We start from the raw sequence: 21266 nt of genomic DNA on the forward strand, positions 1-21266 counted from the left end.
TTTTTTTTTTTTTTTTATTTATTTGTTGAAATTACAATCAATTCTCGCGTTGAGAATTTTCAGTAATTTTTATAATAGGTATAATTTGTAGGTATTATAGGTAAGTGCATATGCTTAGTTTGGATAACTAAATGAATCTTGCGTTTCCTGACCTAAAATGGCATGAACAAATCCGATGGTCCTAGCTTTCACTAGCTTTCCTCCGACACAGCATCGTCACTCAACTTTACTTCTTCTACATCGTTGGAAAAGTCAACTACTAAGTATAACGCTACTGCCTATCGGGGCAGTCTAAGCATAACACGAGAGTCGGTCTCGGTATTGTCGAGCATACATTTCCTCTCCTAAATATCTTATACTGCTACGTCCACTAATACATTAAATCCAATTATAAGAGCCCTGCTCCAACGTACATATCTATCTTATCTTTCTGCGATAAGTGATTATCTATCTATCTATGCTCATCAGTGTAATCTAAGTGTTGGAAACATATAATTTATAATTCTGTGAATCACAGTGTTATACAAACTCAATCACCCCTATTATCTCAACGGAAATCAGGGGATCGATCAAGTCGTAGTGTCGATTGTTATAATCGTAACGGGAATTTACGACTCCCGTTGACGTCTCTCCTAGCGACTACGTCTCCCCGCGAATGGTCGAACAAACAGTATTAGTTTAATTATTCCCAAAATAAACTCGATTTTCCAGAATCGATCGTCTGATTTACCCTAAGGATTTACGTTATTACATATATATATATTTATTTAAAGGTATATATTATATAAATGTATATTATATATACATATTTCAAACGTATTTCTTTCGCTGAGTATAGAATAGAGCACTCCGCTAACAAGACGCTCACGCGTAGAATCTTGGGAATTGAAAAACAGGGGAGAAACATTCAACAGGAAAAGAAAAGTTGTTTGACATAACGTTCATGAATAATTCGTCAGAAGTTTCAGAAATTTAACTTTATTCATTGGTATTTTTCCGATTTTCTTCCAATACAATTCGTAGCACGGAGAAATATCACACCGACTAGGGGAGAACACGCAGAGGAGAAATCGCGTGCGCAACTTCGCGTACGATCAAAAAGGATCACCCTGTTGCAGCTACGAACGGCCGATCGTTTTTCAAAATCTTCGATCCGAGGAATACATTGGACGAAGCTAGGCGATTCCGAGAGGCTTCTAGGATGTCATTACCGTGCGGTTTTCCAGCCATGCTCGTTGATAGAATATGCATAACGCGTGTTTCAAGAAGGGAGGCGGCCTGAAAGACGGGCCAGGCGAAACATATGCAACCATTAAATTTTTCATTTTTTCCTGCTGTGCCGAAAAAATTATGGATATATACATGGAAGGAGAGACGTGCATGGAAAAATTCAGTAACAGGTGGAAGTATTTGGCTCGATAGTATTGATCTGCTGACTATACCGATGCTATTTTCGATGCTACACGGTGCTACTGATCGATAAATAGCGTAACATCTCGTGGGTGATAAAAGTATTATGCAACGTTCTATAAAAAATGTTATGAGGCCGAGGGTATTATTTTTAAACGACACAAGCGCGTTCATGTGTCACGTTTTGCAATAATTAATTTTTATTTCACCGAGTTCACAATTGAACCAAATTGGTATATAAGCTTCCTGTATTGGGTTGCATTAAAAAATTATAGCGAAATTTCTGGATAAAACGAACAGATGATGAAAGCGAAAGGATTAATTAGAAGATGTTCATGAAAGAAAGAAACGTGTTTCGCAGAAACTGTGTAGTCGAACGTAATTTACAGTATATAAATTTTTCATTAAATTATATAGAGCGTAAAGTATCGTGTTAGGATGAGATTCTCAGATCTCAAGAAAGAAGTTGAACGAAATTTTCAGACGTGAAAAATGTTTCTGAGAGAGCAAATAAGTTGCAAGTTACAAGATAATTATTCCGTTTCTGCGAACGTGACAGATTACGTCTAAATGTTCCCATTGCGAGCAACCATAAATTCCTTTATCATGATTTGTACGGCCGATTAAACAGAAATTACAGTAACCAGAATTTGATGAGTACCTAGCGTGCAAAGTCTACAATAAACGTCCTAGTTTTGCAAATATGAAATATGTAACTTATTGTAGCTGGTATCATGCGACGAGCCTGACAAACGAGCAACGTAATAGGAATTGCACATATTTATATATTAATCGACTTTCTGTTGATACAAGTTAGTGATATAAAGGCAAATACTGCGCTAATTCATTGGAAATGTAGGTGATGTAATGGTACAGCTTTCGCGGTGATAATAATCGGATTGTCACAAATTTTCCTACTGCTCGTTAATAGTCGGGTCAGAACGAAACATCTGCACATCAGAATAGAAAGACTACTTTAACACGTTAATACCTTTGCAAACGAGAAATTGGAACAGATCTTCATTCATTTCCAGTGAAATGATGTTTTCATCCTTATACTCGCGGTGAAAAATTGTTGTTTTCCTATTCATAAAAGCGTGCATTATTTTCTTGGTAGCATAAACGAAGCACTATTTGAAGCTTAGTACTTTATTCAAATATTTACTGGGGCGTGAATTTAGATTAATAATTACTTTTAGCAGATATTCCAAAATTAACATTGCTTTGAGCATTTTTCTAAAGGAATAAATTTTAATAACATTTTAAAGTGAAATATGTTCGATGATATATTCTACAGTACATAGGACGTTTCATCTAACTTTATCGTATAAAATTTCATAAAAATGGTTGATGGTAAAAGAAGTAATTTTTTAGCCGAAACCAATGTATAGCGAGGATAGTTTTGTTCTATTGAACAAAAAATCACGAAATAAAGAGAGCAACTTCTGTTTTTTTATTTGAAACTGTATATGTAATTTATTTGAACGAGTAAATTTAATAATAATCCGTGCGGAACTGTTGTTACTATACACTACACCGGTAAAACAATTTTCATGAAGGCATTTTTGAAGGCATTTTTATGGAATTTGATCTATTGGACTGTTGTATGTTGTAAATTGAAATAATCATCGAGTTTCTAATAAAGCTAATAAAAATAACAAAAATTCATACTTCATCTAATCGTTATTATTGGTTTCATTAAGGAGTTCATTTCATAAAATTACTAAAATTTCATATTTTTTAAAATCTCGTCACAAGTAGTGTCAGTCGATAACTAGTCGGACACTTTCGTTTCGATCGAACTTCACCGTAATGCAACGAATGTTACTGAAAATTTACAATCGTTATTTCGCCCTTGTCTCCTATTTCGGCGCCATTTCGCGAATGGAATATATTCTTTCAGCCAAATTTACTGAGTTGGTAGCAATCTTCTCCAACCACCAAAATACACTTTCTGTGCCGATGATCGATTCCGTTGGAACACGTTTATCATGCTTTCCCAGCGTTGTATGGGAACAAGGTCATCGTTACAGGATTGTCACGAAATTATTTGCTAACCGTGAGAAAGGACTGCTGCTCTGATTGCCGATTAACGTCGTAATTATTCACCGGTAGTTCAGTAATGTGAGTTTCGAGCATCTGTGACCAGAGCCAAAAGGTGATCAACATTCGATAATGGGACGAATGGAAATCTATGCTATTCTATATCTTCACTTTGATAACTAGACTTTGAAATTTAAAGATGCACGAATGAACAGAATGCATAGTTTGTCGGAAAACCTTGATCGATCGTATCGTACAAATTGTTGAAAATATTAAATTACGATAAACACACAGATTGTGATAATCATAGTGCTTGCTTTCTTTACGTACGAGCAGTTAAATTCAAAGAGAATTTCATGCGCCGAGTTCCGTAAACATACCCATCGGCCTTTAATAAAATAGTGCAGCTTTAATAAAAGAAGAATGTTGAATTACAGTCACGTTAAGTCTTTTTTCTCACCGTCAAGCGATGTAAAAATTAAGGAAACGCAATTATGGCCTGTAAGCAGTTTTTAAAGGAAAATATAACATCGTTATCACGGAGGAAAGTTGCTCGACAGATATTTCTTAATTTAATTCGCTGCGCTTCCAGGAATGGTACTCGTCTCTGAACGCTCTTGAAAAATGCAAGTTAACCATGTTGCGCGAAGAAAATGGCATAGGGCTGGAGTACACGCGATGCGTAGCGAAATCCGGGCCGCTTTTTCCATGCTTTCACGTTGAGAAATTTCGAGTTTCGGGTTTTCAGGCCGTGGAACCGACCGGAATATCGTTTCATCCCTTCTAATTAGGTCACAGCTTGTCGGTGGTGCTCCTTCCCTTTTAAAGCCATTGATGTTCGCCGAATGAGGCAATTAGAAGACCCTTAGAATCGGCTAGAAAGGCCGCCGGAATAACACCAATCAATTTTATCTTTAAATTTTAAGAGTACGTCCAGCCCTCCAGTTTCCATCGAATACAAATCAAATCTTCCCGGAAAAATTCTATCTGGTTAGAATGGTAGAATTGCGGTTAATCACACCAATATTCGCATAAAACACCATCTCTGTATTTATCGCTTTGTATAAAAAGGAATGATTACGATTTATTTAGTCTACACGCAATGGTATAAACTGCTTATTGTAAATTGAACATGCGTAAATAATTTCTGTTTAATCGTACAGAGTAGATTTTTAATTTGATTAAGACATTCATTGCAAACGATAAAAATGCTCAAACATATCAACATTTGACAAATGTCCAGTTTTTCCAAAATGTTTTAATTCCTTTTAAATTTAGGTGTCTGCGTATCGATAAGATTTGTATTGATTTTTTATTTCTTAAAAGATCTAATACGGATATTATTTTTTCAAGCGAAACTGTCAGCAATCAATATGGTTTACTCGAGTTTAATTGGACTTGGCCAATGAGTCAAACATCTCCAATTTTTCCAACGATTACTTATAACGCTCTCGGTACAAAATGTTCCGTTTCCTTTGAAACGACTACCACGAATATCAATTTTATTATTATTAATCCTTTCACTGCAATCACCTTTGAAAGGAAAGTAATTTTCATTTTTGCCAGAGGAGAAAAAATCGTCTTTCTGCTAAGCACCCTCTCGCTTTCATAATGAAAACAACTCTAAAGTGCTTTTCTTCTTTTAATTTATTACTCTGAAACGTAAAATAAATATCTGTAATTATACTAGCTCGATGTAAAATAGAATTAACTCCTGTACGTTTGATATTCTCGGTTGGTTTTCGCAAAAATCTTGTAGAAAATGTTTCTTTCGAATAATGAATGTTAATTCAAAATTTATTAAAGTTGGAAAATTAAGACGTGTAGTCCAATTCTTTTCGTCAAAAATTTTCTGTCACTTCGATGTAAATAAAATAACCGCGACAACAATCTCAAGGAATGAAAGCTTTTGAAAAATGCTTTTCACATAATTTAATTAATAAATTTCACAAACTTTCGATGTTCATTGTATTTGTGCTTTTATGTACATTTACAAGTTGGCATGTGGTAAATATATGTAATAAATAGGCTCTGACTGTTGATGCAATTTCATATTTTTATAAATATAAGCAAGGAAAAAATGATTCTTAAAATTAAGATAGTCGCAGAAAATGAAATTGATCAGTTTAGCTTCTGAGTGGTTGACATTTAAAGATTGGGCGTAAATTTATTGCAATAAGGATAAGGATAAGATAATGAATATGCTACAAAATAATTCAAATCTCTCGTTTTTAAAAACCTATACGATGAAACAAGTTCCAATAATATTCCAAATCTATTAATAATCAACACGTGACAAATAATATGAAGCGTGAGCTGGTGGAATATTTTACTTCATGACGTTGTCGACTGATAAAGTAATTTCAGGTTGCCATGCCATGGCTCTCATAAATTCACATAATTTTATGCAGTCACATTTATCTTGTTCATTTTATGAAACGTGGAAAACGTAAAATAACCGTAAAATTTAAACGCCCTTATAAATGATGGGCAAGCATAGTAAATTAAATTTGTTAATTTTCTTACTGTATTTGACTTTACAAGTTCTACGAACATTAAACGTTCAATTCTCTCTTATCGTTTTTTAAAAAAAAGTAAGAAACTCCACAGAATGCGTATAATATGAAAAAATATATGAAATATCCAGAGCACAGTGCTCTCTATGAAACTTGCTAGGCAGAAGAATTTTCTGCCTGGTTTCTATTTTCTTAAATTATATTCTCGAAAATATAAAATCCACCATCTATTCGCCACACTGCTAATTAAATAAATGTTTTCTATGCCAAGTATCTTGATATTTTCATAATTAAGTATACAATTACGAATGTAAAACTAATAGCTGACAGCGACGAACCGATTCGATTATGTTGTACGAAACGGAGTATAATACAAAGGGAATTGGGTAAGTTGTTTCGCGATACCAAGCGTGTATTCTTCTTTCGTAACGAAGTTAATAATGTACGACAGGCCGCCTAATGCTGTTTAGAATGTTCTGGAATTTCGACAGAGTGTTTACCCTGGCATATTATGTCAGTGGTTTAGTCCCGTTCGCAATCGGAACATTAACTACGTTTGCACGTGTGGCGGTAGCGACTTCGCGCTGGCTTACGCGGCTTACACAGGCTGCCCATCCGTAAAATGGGACAAAGCATTTGCATTGCTAATTTCTTGCATCGCGTTACATTGTGCGCGTTTGTTGACCCGGAACAAGATTCCGTCGGGCCCAAGTCGTACGAGGCTTGTTCCTTATTTCTTACGACCATCCCTAAGGTTTGCTTTACTTACTTTCGTTATTCATTGCAAGAGCAACAAAATTTTAATCTTTACGGTATAGGTTCTTCCATGATGTAGCTTATATGATATATAACTAGTATGATATTTTAAATAATATAACTTACTACGCTTACAGAACCATTTTTGAACGTATTATACGTATAACATGTTAAAGAAACGTTTTTTGCATAGATTCCCAATTTTTTCAATTTTTACATGTTTCCAATTTCCAAATATTTTTCTCACCCGCTATACGTATTGTGTGAACTGTCGTGATATGGCACTTAATTATACAAAGTATTACGGTAATTATATAAAGGTATTTGATCTACAATAAATATAAATTATTCGTGCTCGACTTAAATTATCTAACTTTGTTGCTCGAAAATATTCATATGACACGATATTCGCGGTTCAAATATATACAATTTGCGCTGCAAGTTTTAGCTACGTTCTAGCCTAATTAAAAACAAGTTATCTAATTAGAGATAGTTTTAACATGAAATGTTTCCGTTAGAAGTTTAATGGGGAAAAAAACCGAATGAAACTCATAGCAGCGCATTTCATTTATACGACGTCACGTTTGTGAGGGTATAAAAGAGAAGCGTGGAGATACAGCCTTGCTAACAAAGAGTTATTGCCCGATGTGATATCGCGAACAGTTACGATAATACGTAATACTACAATGTTAACTTTATTAAGAGATACACAAGGCGAGGAAATACGTAACACTGAGTACAACGTAGTGAAACGACATTCATCTTCTGCTTGAAAATAACCCGCAATCCCTAGCTGAATATTAAATATAAACGAAGGGAGAGCGTAGGCTATGCGCCCACTTCATTAAAGGATATAAATATTACACGTCGATAACGAAACACGAAGATATTTTCATCGAAAGTGCTGTATGCGTTGCGCGCTACTTATTCCAAAATGAAATCAATAAAAAAAAGTCAAATAAATTTATTTGCGAATAAGGTTGTTCGCAAATGAATTCCACAAGATCTTTTTCTATTCTTATAAACATCGCTAAAACTTTCACTTTAATCTTCGAAGGTGATGCGCCAAGCAGACACGGTTTCCATTTCAGCTTTTTTAGGTATCTCGATATCATCTTTTATACGACAGAATGTCCAGCTTTTAACGCTCGTCTGAGATGAGAGGAGAAGGAGAAGTCAGGTAATCAGAGACCTAATGAATATTCAGTCGTGGAACAAGGAGAAAGAAATTTCGTGTCAAAAGCTCCTGAATAAAATAATTTTGGTCTTGACGTGCCGTTATGGTAGTGTACTAGCCACAATGTTTTTTTATAAGTCAGATGCGTATCATGTAACAATCGTTGGATTAGAGGAGGCTACGAGATTACGAAATAAATTTTCTAATAAATCCAAGTAATTTCCCCCGAAAAATCTACGAACAGTTCAACTTTCTAATATACAAACTCATGTATATAATACGTTTGAAAAGCGAACTTACAGCCGTTGCGAGTCAGTTTCAGCAGCGACGTTAAAGAAAGTTTAATTCAAACGAGACCTCTTGAGAATGCCACGGAACGAAGTTAGTCGAGCAAAGTGTCAGCAGTAGGCAGTTTCGTAATTTAATCGTTTCGAAAGTCTCACGGCTCCTTCCTCATTTCGCATAAATATCACTTGGGAAACATTCCGTTTCGTTTATCGTCACACTCGAAAAGGCGCGTCAAGACGCCAGCAGAAAGATGAGTTGCTGTTTCCACGAAACACTTTGTGCTTGATCCACGTTGAACTGAACGATTTACTTCACCAAGATCAAAGCGAAGTGAAGATTCTAGTCGTTCGTATCGTCAAAATAAGCGAGGAATTTTTTGACGAATACTTTGAGTTTGTCTTTAAAAGAATATTATCGAAGATTTCTATAATTTTTTTATATAAATGATACATATGTATAATATATTTATAATACAATACAATACCTCAGGCGTTTAGCGTGTACATTTTGTAAAAAAAAAAAAATTCAAAATCACAATATTATTATCGTATAACACGCGTTCCTAATAATCCGACCTTTGAATAGTGCGATAAAATGACAAAATTCCGAATGATAGATTTGGTAAATGATCACTTTTTTGTCATCAAGATTTTTCGCATTTCTCATATTGGTAGTTCTAACTCTATAAATAATTGCATTTACGTATGATAATACTTGAAATGGGGAAGAATCAACTTAGAATGCGAAAACGGGAAGAATCAACTTTGAATTCTAATTATAAAATTAGTGGATGATTTCATACATGTAAATACAGCTATAAGGGGAATTCTACATCGAAAAATTCTTTCGAAAAGTCCAAATTTCTATAGTAATTTCGGGAAATTTAATTCTAAGCAAATGGAAATTCAGTTTGGATAAAAAAAGCTTAATTTTAATCTGATCCGAGTCACCTTCATTATGTTTCACCTAACGACTGCAATAGAATTCAAGGATTAAATGAATTCAATGAATTTCTAATGTAAACTGATTACTATCTAAGGTCATTAATATAGTGAACCAGCTAACGTGCTGAGTGTATTTTCCAGTAAAATAGTTGATTTATTAAAATCTTTATAGGGCCCTGTTCCCAGAAGCTTCTCGATTTATTACGTTTTTGGAGACCAATCTATAGGACGTATTTACCTGGACCGCATTTCGCGAATAATAAAGGAAGAATTTAAATCTAAAACTTTAGCAGCTACCATAGAATTGTATATATTTCGCGAAATTAAAGTGAAATTCAGGCTATAAAAGTGGTATTAATATACCGCAATATATTCTATTTAGGTACAAATGGCAAATGGCAAACAAATAGTTTGAAAATTAAAAAAAAGAGATACAGCATTCAATTAAAATGAATGTGTAATATAAATAGGATATATTGCGATATTTTAATGCACGAATTTAATGAAATAGGTTTTTTAAACTTCCAGAATTTTCAACAACACGTAAAATAATTGCAACTTCATAGAATTTCCATATAATTAATTTGAGTCGAATTAAAAAATATTCGTAATTGGTTAATTGCGCCTCTGTTTATTGCGCTGAAGATAATGTAGATCCGTATTTAACCGTGCTGCATCCTCTCGGCCATCTCTGACCCAATTATATTCTTCTAACGTCAAAAACAAGTACAAATTTAAAACAAAATTAAAACGATATTAAGCTGGATTTTTCGTGTCAATTCTACGATAAATATGTTCTTAAAATATTAAAAGCCTTCTTGTTTGTTAAAAACAGATTTAAATATACGAATTCGAGAATCGTGACAGCATCAAATCTACATAATTTTAATGATAAAACGTAGAAAATGAAATTTCGTTGGAAGATCACGTTTCGAAATTGATCAGTAAATTAAAGTCGTCGAAACGATAAAACCTAAATTGTCCGTAAACGAACGAGCTTGGAGCAATTGCTTAAGCGAATAGAAATATTTGTGCATTCTGAAGAACAAATAAAGAACGTTACCTTCGGCATAATACGTTTCCAGAAGTCGATTAAAGCTGCCGCTTCGAAGTTTCAACATCTCCACGTTCGTCACAGAGTTTTGATTGCTTAATGAGCTCGTTAGTGCTTCCTGAATTTCGTAGGGCTTCTGACGCAACGTGAAAAGGTTGCAGCCGTCGGTTTTTCCAAACAGCTATTTATGTGTTCCAAAAGTAATCACGACATGAAATAAAATTTCATCAAGATAAAATTTCAAGACATTTATGACGAATATGCCTAAATGATAACTGTTACAGATAGATTTATCTGTTGTTAGAGAAATAACTAATTCATTGATGCTAAGTTACCGAAAAGTTGAGAACGTAAACACTTGAAAAGTAGTATGAAAACACAAGTATCGATTTATAATTAATATTCGTAACATAGTAATGGGACGTACTTTACATAATTATACTCAAATATCAAATAATAGCAGGGACGCAGCTACGTTTAATTATAAATCAATTGTGATTTATTAAACTTTACTTATACTATCATTCAGTCAGATATCTGAATATAATTTGAAAGATAGTACGGAGTAAAATTAGTAACCCACAAATTTGTAGATTACAGATATTCTAAATTAATAGAATTGCATTACTATCAATAATAATATTATGCTTTATATTTTAGAAATCAGTGTGTTTGGGATGAGACTGTAAACGGGTGTGAGTCTTTGTATTCGATGGGTGCTTTAAATAATGTACGAGTGAGAGTTAGAAATATGTAAACCATGTCTTTTTTTCTAATCTGTAAGGCTAGAAAATAAATAGATGTACATATATTTGCGAAATTGTTTGAAATAGTTTCTGTTAAAACATTACTGCATTATTTAACGGATGGGAAGTATTACAGTGCAATCAATCGTACCAGATCATCCCATTTGTTAATAGTTCAATATTTCAATGAGAAACAAATGTTTGGACACAATTTCTAGGATGAACAAATCTAGTCCTCAATTTGTCAGAGCAAATTAATAGCAAGCGGTGTCAATTTGTTCAAATATAAATTGGAAGCAATAATTAATCGTAAATTACGAGTAACATCATTGGAAACATGTTGCTTCGTTCCAAACAGGATAAACTCTTAATTCTTCCGAAACAACAATTCTCCGCCATGATAATAGTTTACTCTGATCAAATCATCATCGTTTATCGATAATTGTAAATGGAAATCTGATGAATCAATTTGTAAGAAAACTTTTCAAAATCTGTGTTTAGCATTATTCATTGATAGTCCACGCTGTAATTTCTACTAAATTGAAACTTGATCGTTAATTAATTACTAGGAAAACCTTTAAAAGTTTCTGTGTAAAATTATTTCTATTGATAGTTCATATCGTAATTTCTACTAAATTTGATTAATTTACTAAATTGGAATTTGATTAGTTAGTTAATAGAGGAAGGATGACGAGCAAATTACATTAAATTCTCATATTCACATATTAAAAATTCAGCTATATGTAGCATATATATATGCAATTGATTTACATAAAAGTATAACACTTGTTTTAAACTAAAGGAAACACTAAAAAGAGCAATTTAAAACATTTTATTTCATAAGAAAAAGCTAATTTAAAAGGAAATTTAAAAGAAAAGGTAATAGGTGTTAAGAAAAAAAAGTTTCTTTAAAAAATCGATATTTTATTCATCCCCCTTCTGTGTTATATCGCAAGGAATACGGTTTCTTATCACGGAGAAAAATTCATTTTCGTCGTTCGAAATATCCTCCGTCTGATCGTTTTGTATCAGCTGCAATGACATACGTTTTGTTTCTTTTAATAATTCTTTATAACAAGCCATACAGATTCTGAAATCCCTTTGAAATCGTATAAAACGTTCGAGATTCGTATCACTTACAGCGAAATGGTAAAACGTGTTAAAAAAAATCACATAGCTGTAACCAGAACGTGTTAGAGTTAACCGTGTAAAAGTTAATAACACGTGCTACAAAAAACCGTGTAGAAGCGAATAGATCGCGTAAAAGTACAGCCGTGTAAAAGTGAATCGTGTGAAAAAAGGAGTTTAACCGTGTAGACAGAGTTGCAGGTGTGCATAAAATTAATGTAACTTGCTGATTGTTAAAATATTTTTGCGATGTTCTACTTATTCAAACGCGGAACTAAATTGTATCCGCTGAAGAGTAATTCTGAAAATGGAATTACCTATAATACAGAAGCAATTACGAAGCTGAACTATTACCAGAAAATCACAGTCATCATTTCGAAATCCGTACAATTATTCGCAATGAAACAGTGTCGATTTCATAGGAAAAGTTACTCGTGTCGTGAGACAAAGTAATTTGTACAGTCGACACATTAAAGCGCATGCAGTCAGTATAATTTGATACAGATATAAATTGTAGCGGTGGAAAGTTTTCCTGGTTACTCTGATGATCATGACCGACATAACGGAGTACAACCTGGCCGTGGTTCCTGACCAATTTTCAGTAACAAATTATCCAGCTCGCGGCAGCTTGTTAACGCAAACATAACGCTAATAATACGACATGTATTTATCGGTGTCATTAAATCAAAAAGCGTTTATTTAAATCGGCTGTACTCTGGCCACCGCAGACAAATCGCGCTAAATTTCGAATCGGTCGAAACCGACAACGTTGCGCGACATTCAACGTTCGTTGCTCCCTAAGAATAATATCGTGCGTGATTACGCTCAACCAGCGAATATTTTTCGGTACTGGAAAAATAAGCAGATTTGTATTTTTAGATACTAAAAAAAAAAAAAAATTTAAATCCTATGTACGAATGTACGAAGAACATCGAAGAATGAAAATACGAATGCGTGGAATGTACATGGTTGGATTTAACAGCTTTCACAGAAATAATAGAAATCGAGAACATAAAATGTGAAACTTGGAATATCGTTAAATTTAGTTTGCTTATTTAATCGTAAAATTTCTTCCGTTTCCAAACGGCTCCCTTTATCCGCTTGTGCATTTATCGCTAAAAAGTAGAATGTTCGATATTCACGGTAAATCGAGGAATGTTTTGCTCGGAAATCTAACACCCTCAACCGGCCACGGTGGCAGCCGTGAAATTAATTGAATATTTCGAATTTCTGATCAGACCAGCAGTAATCGCGATTCGATCACGCACCCTGGTCAGACCATGCTTTGGGGGAATAAATTAAATCCGGATATGAAAAGGTCCAGTACGGAAGACCGACGCGTTTAATCCGGACAATTGCTTTTCCGATGCCCGGCATTTTGCTTTGCGCCTGCCCGCTCTTCCAATTTCGTATCCTCTCTTCCCTTTCGTCCATCTTGCTCGCTTCTGCTTTTTTCTTTTTCCTATATTTCTTTTTGTTTACTCGTCTCACGCCCTTTTTATGGCGTAGCAATTGGTCTGACAAAAAGAGCCGATAAAATTGCAAAATAACTTCGAACGGTTACCAGAATCCGATTTCTTTCCCTTTTCCTTTTCTTTCTCCTCCTTTTTTTATCTTGCCCGTGCTGGTTTTTACAAAAACGTACTCGTTAAGATCGCTGCTTTATTATACGACGCGCCTTTAACGCGGGCCTTGTCCATCCTCCTTTTTCACTTTATCGACCTGTTGTCGAAGCTTCAAGCCAGCTTTCGTGCAACATTAATTAAGATACTTTGCGAACGTCGAAGCACCGTTCGCGAAAAAGAATTGTTCACTTGCGACGTGCTGTATTTTAGGTGGACGAGGTTTTAGTAAATTATGTATGGGATGGGGCACGATAGCGCACGGTGTCCGAGTATGGAATTTTTCAGAGAGTCAGCTCGTGGGTAAATTAATTTTTCCATATGCGACGGTTGCCAAATAAAATGACGTGTCATGTAAATAATGATTTTTCAAACGTTTCATTGAGATAATGGATACCTAAAAATAATGAAACCATTTTTGCCAAAAGTTTGCATTCGTATCGACCTCTCCGAACCTAATAGCGCGCCATCCAATCAGAAAACTAACCAATAGTTTCCAATTTACTAGTTTCCAAAAATTCTGCTAGTTTCATTGACACTCTTAAAGCTACGATAAACAATTTTCCATCTGACTATTGATGACATATATAGAGTAATTTAAACCTGTTAATCTCGCGGCACGCACACGAAACTTTCTCTCACATAATAAAACCTTGTAAATCAACTTTGGAATGAAAAAATAGCCTCTGAATGGCGGGCAGGTTTTGGGAAAAGCCGCGCGTGGCGGCAACCAGTTTTTCGTGACACACGGCAAGCAAATACGAATAAAACGTATTTCGAGAATATTCTGACACGCTGTGCGAAAAATTCCCGCAAAATGCGTGAGACTAAGCCGCCCAAAAAGCCACGCGCAAACAACTGGACTAACGATCCCGCCAGCGTTAATAATAAAAGTGTCATCGTTGCCGTCCCTTCGACCCCTGACTAAGCATTAGATAAAGTCAAAAAGCCCAAAGGCCATCCCTTCTAAGATTTTGGAACCGTAAAGTGAACTATGCATCACACAGTTTGTGTTTTAATTGCTAATCGCGTTATGAATTAATCCCTAATTTAATTACTAATCGCGTTTAATTGGTTTAAGAACTTTGAACTAAAAGCGATTTATATACAGTGACTCTGAAAAGTATTGGTCCACCGTTGTATTTATTATTTATTATCGCATTTACATACTAATTGCAAATTTGTATATAACATATCACATACTAATATATGTTTATACCGATTGTATGTTTTATACCGCTATTCATCTTGTATACTAATTTTTCACTAAATGTACGTTTGCAATAAATGTCTTGTAACCTTTATATACATTTTCGGGTTGATTTCAAATTTTGCTATTATAGTCACGGTAGTCATGTCTCATCGCAGCGCTGACAAAATTCCAAAATGTTTTGTATAATCCAGATAATATATTCATAAAATTTCTGTGATATTTTTGTGACTTATTGTAGATATATCGCTGGATGTCAATACTACGCATTAAAGGACAAATTTCATTTAAGCACTAATTCAGAGCCAGATATATCGTGTACTAACGAATTGATCATTAATGGTTCAGATCGTTGGAAGTTCGATATTTCAGTAGCTAATTAGCAGTAGTCCCAAAATGCATTATAATATGTCTGGGAACCATTTGACTTCTAGCTTGAAGCCGCAGCTTCCGTAGCTCCACCCCTTCTTCAAACGCATCAGCAAGTGGGAGTATAACATGCCTGCTCCGTGTCCGTTGGTGAACAAAACTTTGGCAACGAAGCTGAATTTCCTCCGAGCCCTGAATCCGCGCCCAGAACCGACAAAAACTAATTTCTGTCTCGCTCTTTAGAAACTTCGGAGTTTATGACACGTTAGACTCCCATTGAAACGTAGCGAAGAAACGAAAATCTGAATTGAATTGCCGTTTCCACTATTACAATGGTTTTTTGCCAAATCTCCCAATAAAACGAAGAAAAAGACTAAGCTCCGTTGGCACACTGTAATGGAAGTTTCAACGTTGCTGTTCTATCTTACGTGTTATAGCTCAGTGAACGTGGAATTTCTTTTCGATAATTTAAGGGAAACATACAGGGCGTGGCAGAATACGCAAAAGATATTTATAGGGTAGGCACGAGAAATTGCAGACATCGAAATCGATGAAACAGACTCATGTACGAAAATGTAGCTTGTGAGTTATTTTTTAAATTATAAGTAATTTCGTTTTACGCTAGAGATATAGCGGCTGCGGAAAATATCGCCACGCATCCTTATCTCCCAATCAGGTATTTCTTATTATTAGGTCGTCCGAAAAGTTTCTTTCGTTTCAGAAGGAAATAATGGATGCACAACATTTTTCGTTTTACATTATTTTGTCGAATTACGTATGATCCATTTCATCCTATCAAAATAAAAATCACAACGTTCGACAGATTAGATTTCATGTTTGTATAAAGGTGCCTCGTTGTAAAAGACGTGTCTGTAAAAGAAAGGCACTTTTCGGACAACCTAATAGCTTCTACGTATCCCGTTTTCGTAACACCAAACAATTGTAACGATATAAGAATAGTACTAAATGACACGAAATCTAATATACTGGGATATATTACTCCGCATTTTTCTTTTTTCGCTCGTATCAAAAACATAAGAATTACATTGAAAATGTAGAATTACAAGTAAACATATCGTTATATATTTAACGCAGGAATAGCGCACCGGTATCAGTGCAATTTCTAACACGCAAAGAAATAGCTGACGAAACGAGGTCTCTCCTGGCGAGCACTAATCGCGACGAACCGTAGGCTGACATAAGAATAATTAATCGCTGGGGCAACAAGGGCGACCATTGCCGCATTGCTGATACGTTTCTCGTGTCCCTCTCAACTCTCCGCCATTTCTAGGTGACCGCGCGTACACGCTGCAGGTGTGTCGAGAAGTATGTGGGTCAAGTTAACAATGCATGACGCGGGGACGGGGCGATGATGGTCTAAAGACGTCTGTTTTTTAAAATATTGCCACCAGAAGGTGATAAGCGCGAACCCTGACGACCGAGAATTTTCCATACGGCCGACGTTTCTTCGGCTAGCCGCTTTGTTAGCAAAAAAAAAAAAAAAAAAAAAAAACCGCTTTCCAGCGGAGTAAGACGCTCCGTTTGCACATCGCCAAAGGAGAGCGTCAGAGTCGTGGACGTTTCGTATTTCCTACGTATACAGAGTGTCCCAGATTTTTCTGAGAAACTTTGGTATACGCGGTTAAAAGGGGGCGATATTTAGTCTTCAGCCGGGCTTATGACGAGAACGTGATTTTCCTGTTACTTGGGAGTTTTAGATTCTCTATCTACTTGGCTTCTATTTTGTTTTTTTTTCTTTTTTAGTTGTTTTGGTGAAAATTTACATTTGCATAAACATTCGCGGTTTACCTAGAACCATAGAATGTATATGCGGAAAGTTTGACGGGGGAAAAAAACTGGGGCACTCGGTATGAGAAACGCGTACACGAGGGCTCTAGGGTGCAGCTGGAAGTGGAGCTTTTCGGCAATGAGGTGCATTGTTTGGAATCTTGAATTATGTATCCTAAATATGGTGCATGTGTTTTGGGATATAGGCGTGGTGCGTTGGCGGTGTTATTCGTGGCTTCGGGAAGCAAAGTGTTGGTAAATTAGTAAGTACGACGATCGTGGAAGCTTAATGTAGTAATCCTTATGATACTTTCGGCTAAAAAGCTTTCAGCTCAGACTCATCTTTGGGGAATAATGTTTACGCGCTTATCTTACAGCGTATGCTTAAGAAAATATTTTTGAAATTAATATTAGGTGGGAAGTTCTATTCTATATATGCCGCTTGTGTGATTTCATTGGTATTGTACATCGATTAGATTCATATTAACGTAGAGCGTAATGGAAATGTACTATAACAGGACGTAAAATATAAATGATATTTTCCAATATCGGAATGTACTTATTTTCTTTCACGCGTGGTCAATAGAACTATGGAACAAACAAAATTAATCTCATTTACCTTCGGTAATTACATTTCAGGAGATCATCAACATTCTGCGAGCGTAAACGTGGTCCATTATGAAATTTCCAACTATTCGAAATAAGCTATCCTACAATTTGCGGAATTTGCAACATTAATTAACTTGAACTGAATTAATGTAATCCCAGTCGATCATATTTGCAGATGCATATTAACAAGATTGTATTCCATTCAATGAGAAAGAATCAATTTACACAAAACGCCAGGATATTCATTTTTCGAGAACTCCAATTCCAATAGATAAGTACAGAATATAGTAATATAAGTACAAAAATCACGTTTTGAGACAATCGAAAAGGTACTTTTGGTTTCATGTGTCCCTTAAAATAATATGGTATTTACATAAATATTGTGATAATAGAAGATTTGTTTACATGAAACTGTTACTATACAAATGTAGAATATAGAATAAATATATAAAGAAAATAAAAAAATATACCGTAAACAAATCTTTTATTATTTATTATTTTTTATCTACTTTATTCATTATTTATTTCTTATTATATTAAACTGTTACTATACAAATGTAGAATATAGAATAAACATATAAAGAAAATAAAGAAATATACTGCAAACAAGAATTAACGGATTGGGAATTTTAATTGCAGGATATATTAATGAACTTTCTACATTTTGAGAAATTTTAAAAATAAACTACTCTGCTACCAGACAAACTTGAAGGTCCACTTTGAATGTACATACGCTATATCCGCAGCCCCATCGAGTTGTTTATCCGCGAAAAAAGCAAAAGAGGAGAAAGGGGCAGAAAACTAGAAGGAAGATTCTGATTTACCAGCACCTCCAAAGTGGATGTACACACTCTCATTCAAATATTTGTTTCTGCCACGATATACGCCAATAATTTTGACTCGAATAAAAGCCACTGTCTTTCGGCAACCGTCATACTTTTTTACATAAATTCTCGGTTATTATGCGAAATAGGGAAATACCTTACCGACCTCAATGACATTGAAATACATCGTTAGGATCAACATTCTGAATATTTTTTCCCTGTACATACAACCGACGTTCAAGATATGGCGCAACTTACGTTCAATATTACATGTGTTACATATCAACTAATTTTATAAGTTTTTGTTCCATAAACAATATTTCAATAATATGCTATACTTATTAGATTTTTGACTAAACGAAGACCAGGATAAAGTGGAATATTCCATACTTCGATCGATTCATCGAAAATTATTTCTAATAGCGTTATCAGTTGGCCATTGGTAGTCGGCTATTGATCTAATCCAACTCCTTGACTTTTTACAATTTTCTTTTATTTGCAGAATGTTAAAAATGATTATCTCGTCATTGAGTTAAGCCTAGGTTGGGCTATATAAAAATGTGGTCTGCTACACCTAAACGGAGTGTAATCATAACTTCAACTGAATTTTAAAATTTAGTTAAAAACGTTGAATTTAATCGAAGTTTTTTGCGAATATCTTGAAAACCAAGACCAAACAACGTATATTAAAAATATCCGACAAATACTCAGAATGTTGACCTTGGAAACATTTATCGTTAAAATCGATGACATGTCATCTATCCTGCGTAATTAACGAATTCCCTTCATTTCACTTGCATTATCATCCAATCGACGATTCAATGAACTTGGAAGAAAATTCTGATTACACGATCGTGGCCGAGCAACGAACAATCCTAGCAACGCGCAACGAGAGCCAAGCATTTTACTTCCATCGAATACATTTCAGCAGCAACAAACAAGGAATAGAAGGCGCGTGACACCGGTTTGGCTAAACTCTGCGATGGCGTCTCGTTCTTTCTCAAGACTTTCCGAATCCCTTGTTAAAAATTATTTTTGCACTTTGATGCAAACCGCCTGTCGATTTTTCGCTTCGGATTCGCTAGAACCGGAGAATTTGGAAACTTCGGACACGCGGAGAATAAATTAGGCGATGGGATTTCGGGCAACCCTTTCTGGGACAATTGTCATGCGCATGCATCGAATGGCTCACATTTAGAAAGAGTCTTCCCAGCAAAGTGTTTCTTCAGAAAATTCTCTGAATCTGTCACTTTCGAGGGAACTTCGTTCTCGTTCGTTTCTTCGACGAGACAGAAGGAAAAATAAAGCCTCGCGTGTTACTTTGGAATAATTAACTTCAAGATTTTTACGGTTTTACGTCTTTTCTGTACAATACCTTAAAGCTTAAGGTGTCGTAAAAAACCAAGAACCCTCTTTAAGAAAGTTGAAGAAACCTCTCTTACGAGATACTAACTCGAGTTAGTCTAAGCCTATCACATTAACCTACGTTATGAACAATCATCGTAGGAAACTTTTACGTACATACGATCTGTATTATGTAAAACATTTTCAAATTTCATTATCATTTTGATAACATACGAAAATTGTGATTATACTTATAAGATTTAAAATCAATCTGAAAGTGTACGATATGTACAATGAATATGTACAATCGATACTTTTTAATTTATAAAATGGCTCGATATATATAAGAATTAACAAAAGGAAGACTGTAAAGAGTGTTTTAATTTTACAATCGAACATTATTATTATTACCAAGATTGTTCAAGCATTTTTAACGAAGATTGGCTGAGGATTTCAGAGATGGTTAAATTAATTAATGAAAAACGTTATTGGGAGAAAAAGCAAACATAGTTACCGCGTTACAACTTACACAGTTTTCGATATCGATATCGAAAAATTCTGCGCCAGATTTTATTACAAGCCATCACCCCGTGTAGTTAATTAAAAGCATTCATTATAATATAAAAATCGTTCGTGTGTTTAATGTTCTACGAAGAGCTTTTCACTTCGCTTTTATGGCAACCAGAACCATTAAATCGATATCCTTTGACAAAGAATGCGAATATCACGCGACTGAAGCGTTTTTACATAGAAGGTGGATTTGTACACGTGAAAAATGTATCATAACGTTGTTGAAAACTATTTTAGGAAATTTACTGTCTAATCCTATTAAAAGATATCGATCATAATTCACCGTAAGCTCTTGTTATGAACTAAAAATCACTATACATGTTTAACGACTTCCACTGCACTATCTTACACAGTCTTTATTCCCTTTTTATTATAGCAACATTTTTTATCGTAGCAAAAGTGATTAAACTGATATGCTTTTACCAAGAACATAACGCTGATCGATGTACAAACCGGGTTCCTTGGAAAATTAAGTTCGGCGAAAGAAAAATGCATCGTAGTTTAAATTTTCTTCATGTTAAAACGATCTTAGACCGGAGATAAAATAATGTTAGAAAAGATGTGCTAGATATTACAACACGATTAGTGATATCAAAAAGCTTCCTTTTTTACCTATTTACAAAATATACAGTAGATATGAAATTGTAATAAAACTTCTTGCTGCTTCGTGTTTTTTACTTATTTCCTCGAATATCAAATACATTATAAAATAATAAATGTATAATACCGCTGTTCATAAAAAATCCATAAAATGAAAAATTCGTTAAAGCGATTAAGTTCATTAAACAGCGTTACTGTACAGTTCGTAGAGAGACAAAGCTCTAGCGCATAGTTTTACATTGGAATTTTAATACGCAGAGATTTAATA

At 34.7% G+C, this 21266-nt stretch overlaps 1 protein-coding gene across 2 annotated transcripts in view; it reads left to right on the forward strand.

Annotated features, from left to right (window-relative positions):
- The window catches only part of LOC100744814 (lachesin-like), a 267532-nt gene that overhangs the window by 136694 nt on the left and 109572 nt on the right, over nt 1-21266 (forward strand). Inside the window, exon 4 of one of the 2 annotated variants that reach the window (XM_024369051.2) lies at nt 1024-2997. The exons of the other annotated variant lie outside the window; for it this stretch is intronic. Within the exon in view, the coding sequence (XP_024224819.1) occupies nt 1024-1179 (156 nt within the window). The 3' untranslated portion in view covers nt 1180-2997. Of the gene's footprint in view, nt 1-1023; nt 2998-21266 lie in introns of those variants that run through there. 2 annotated transcript variants of the gene reach the window in all.

This window comes from Bombus impatiens, unplaced genomic scaffold (assembly GCF_000188095.3).
Source record: "Bombus impatiens unplaced genomic scaffold, BIMP_2.2 scf_0517, whole genome shotgun sequence".
In the NCBI taxonomy this organism is placed as follows: Eukaryota; Metazoa; Arthropoda; class Insecta; order Hymenoptera; family Apidae; genus Bombus; species Bombus impatiens.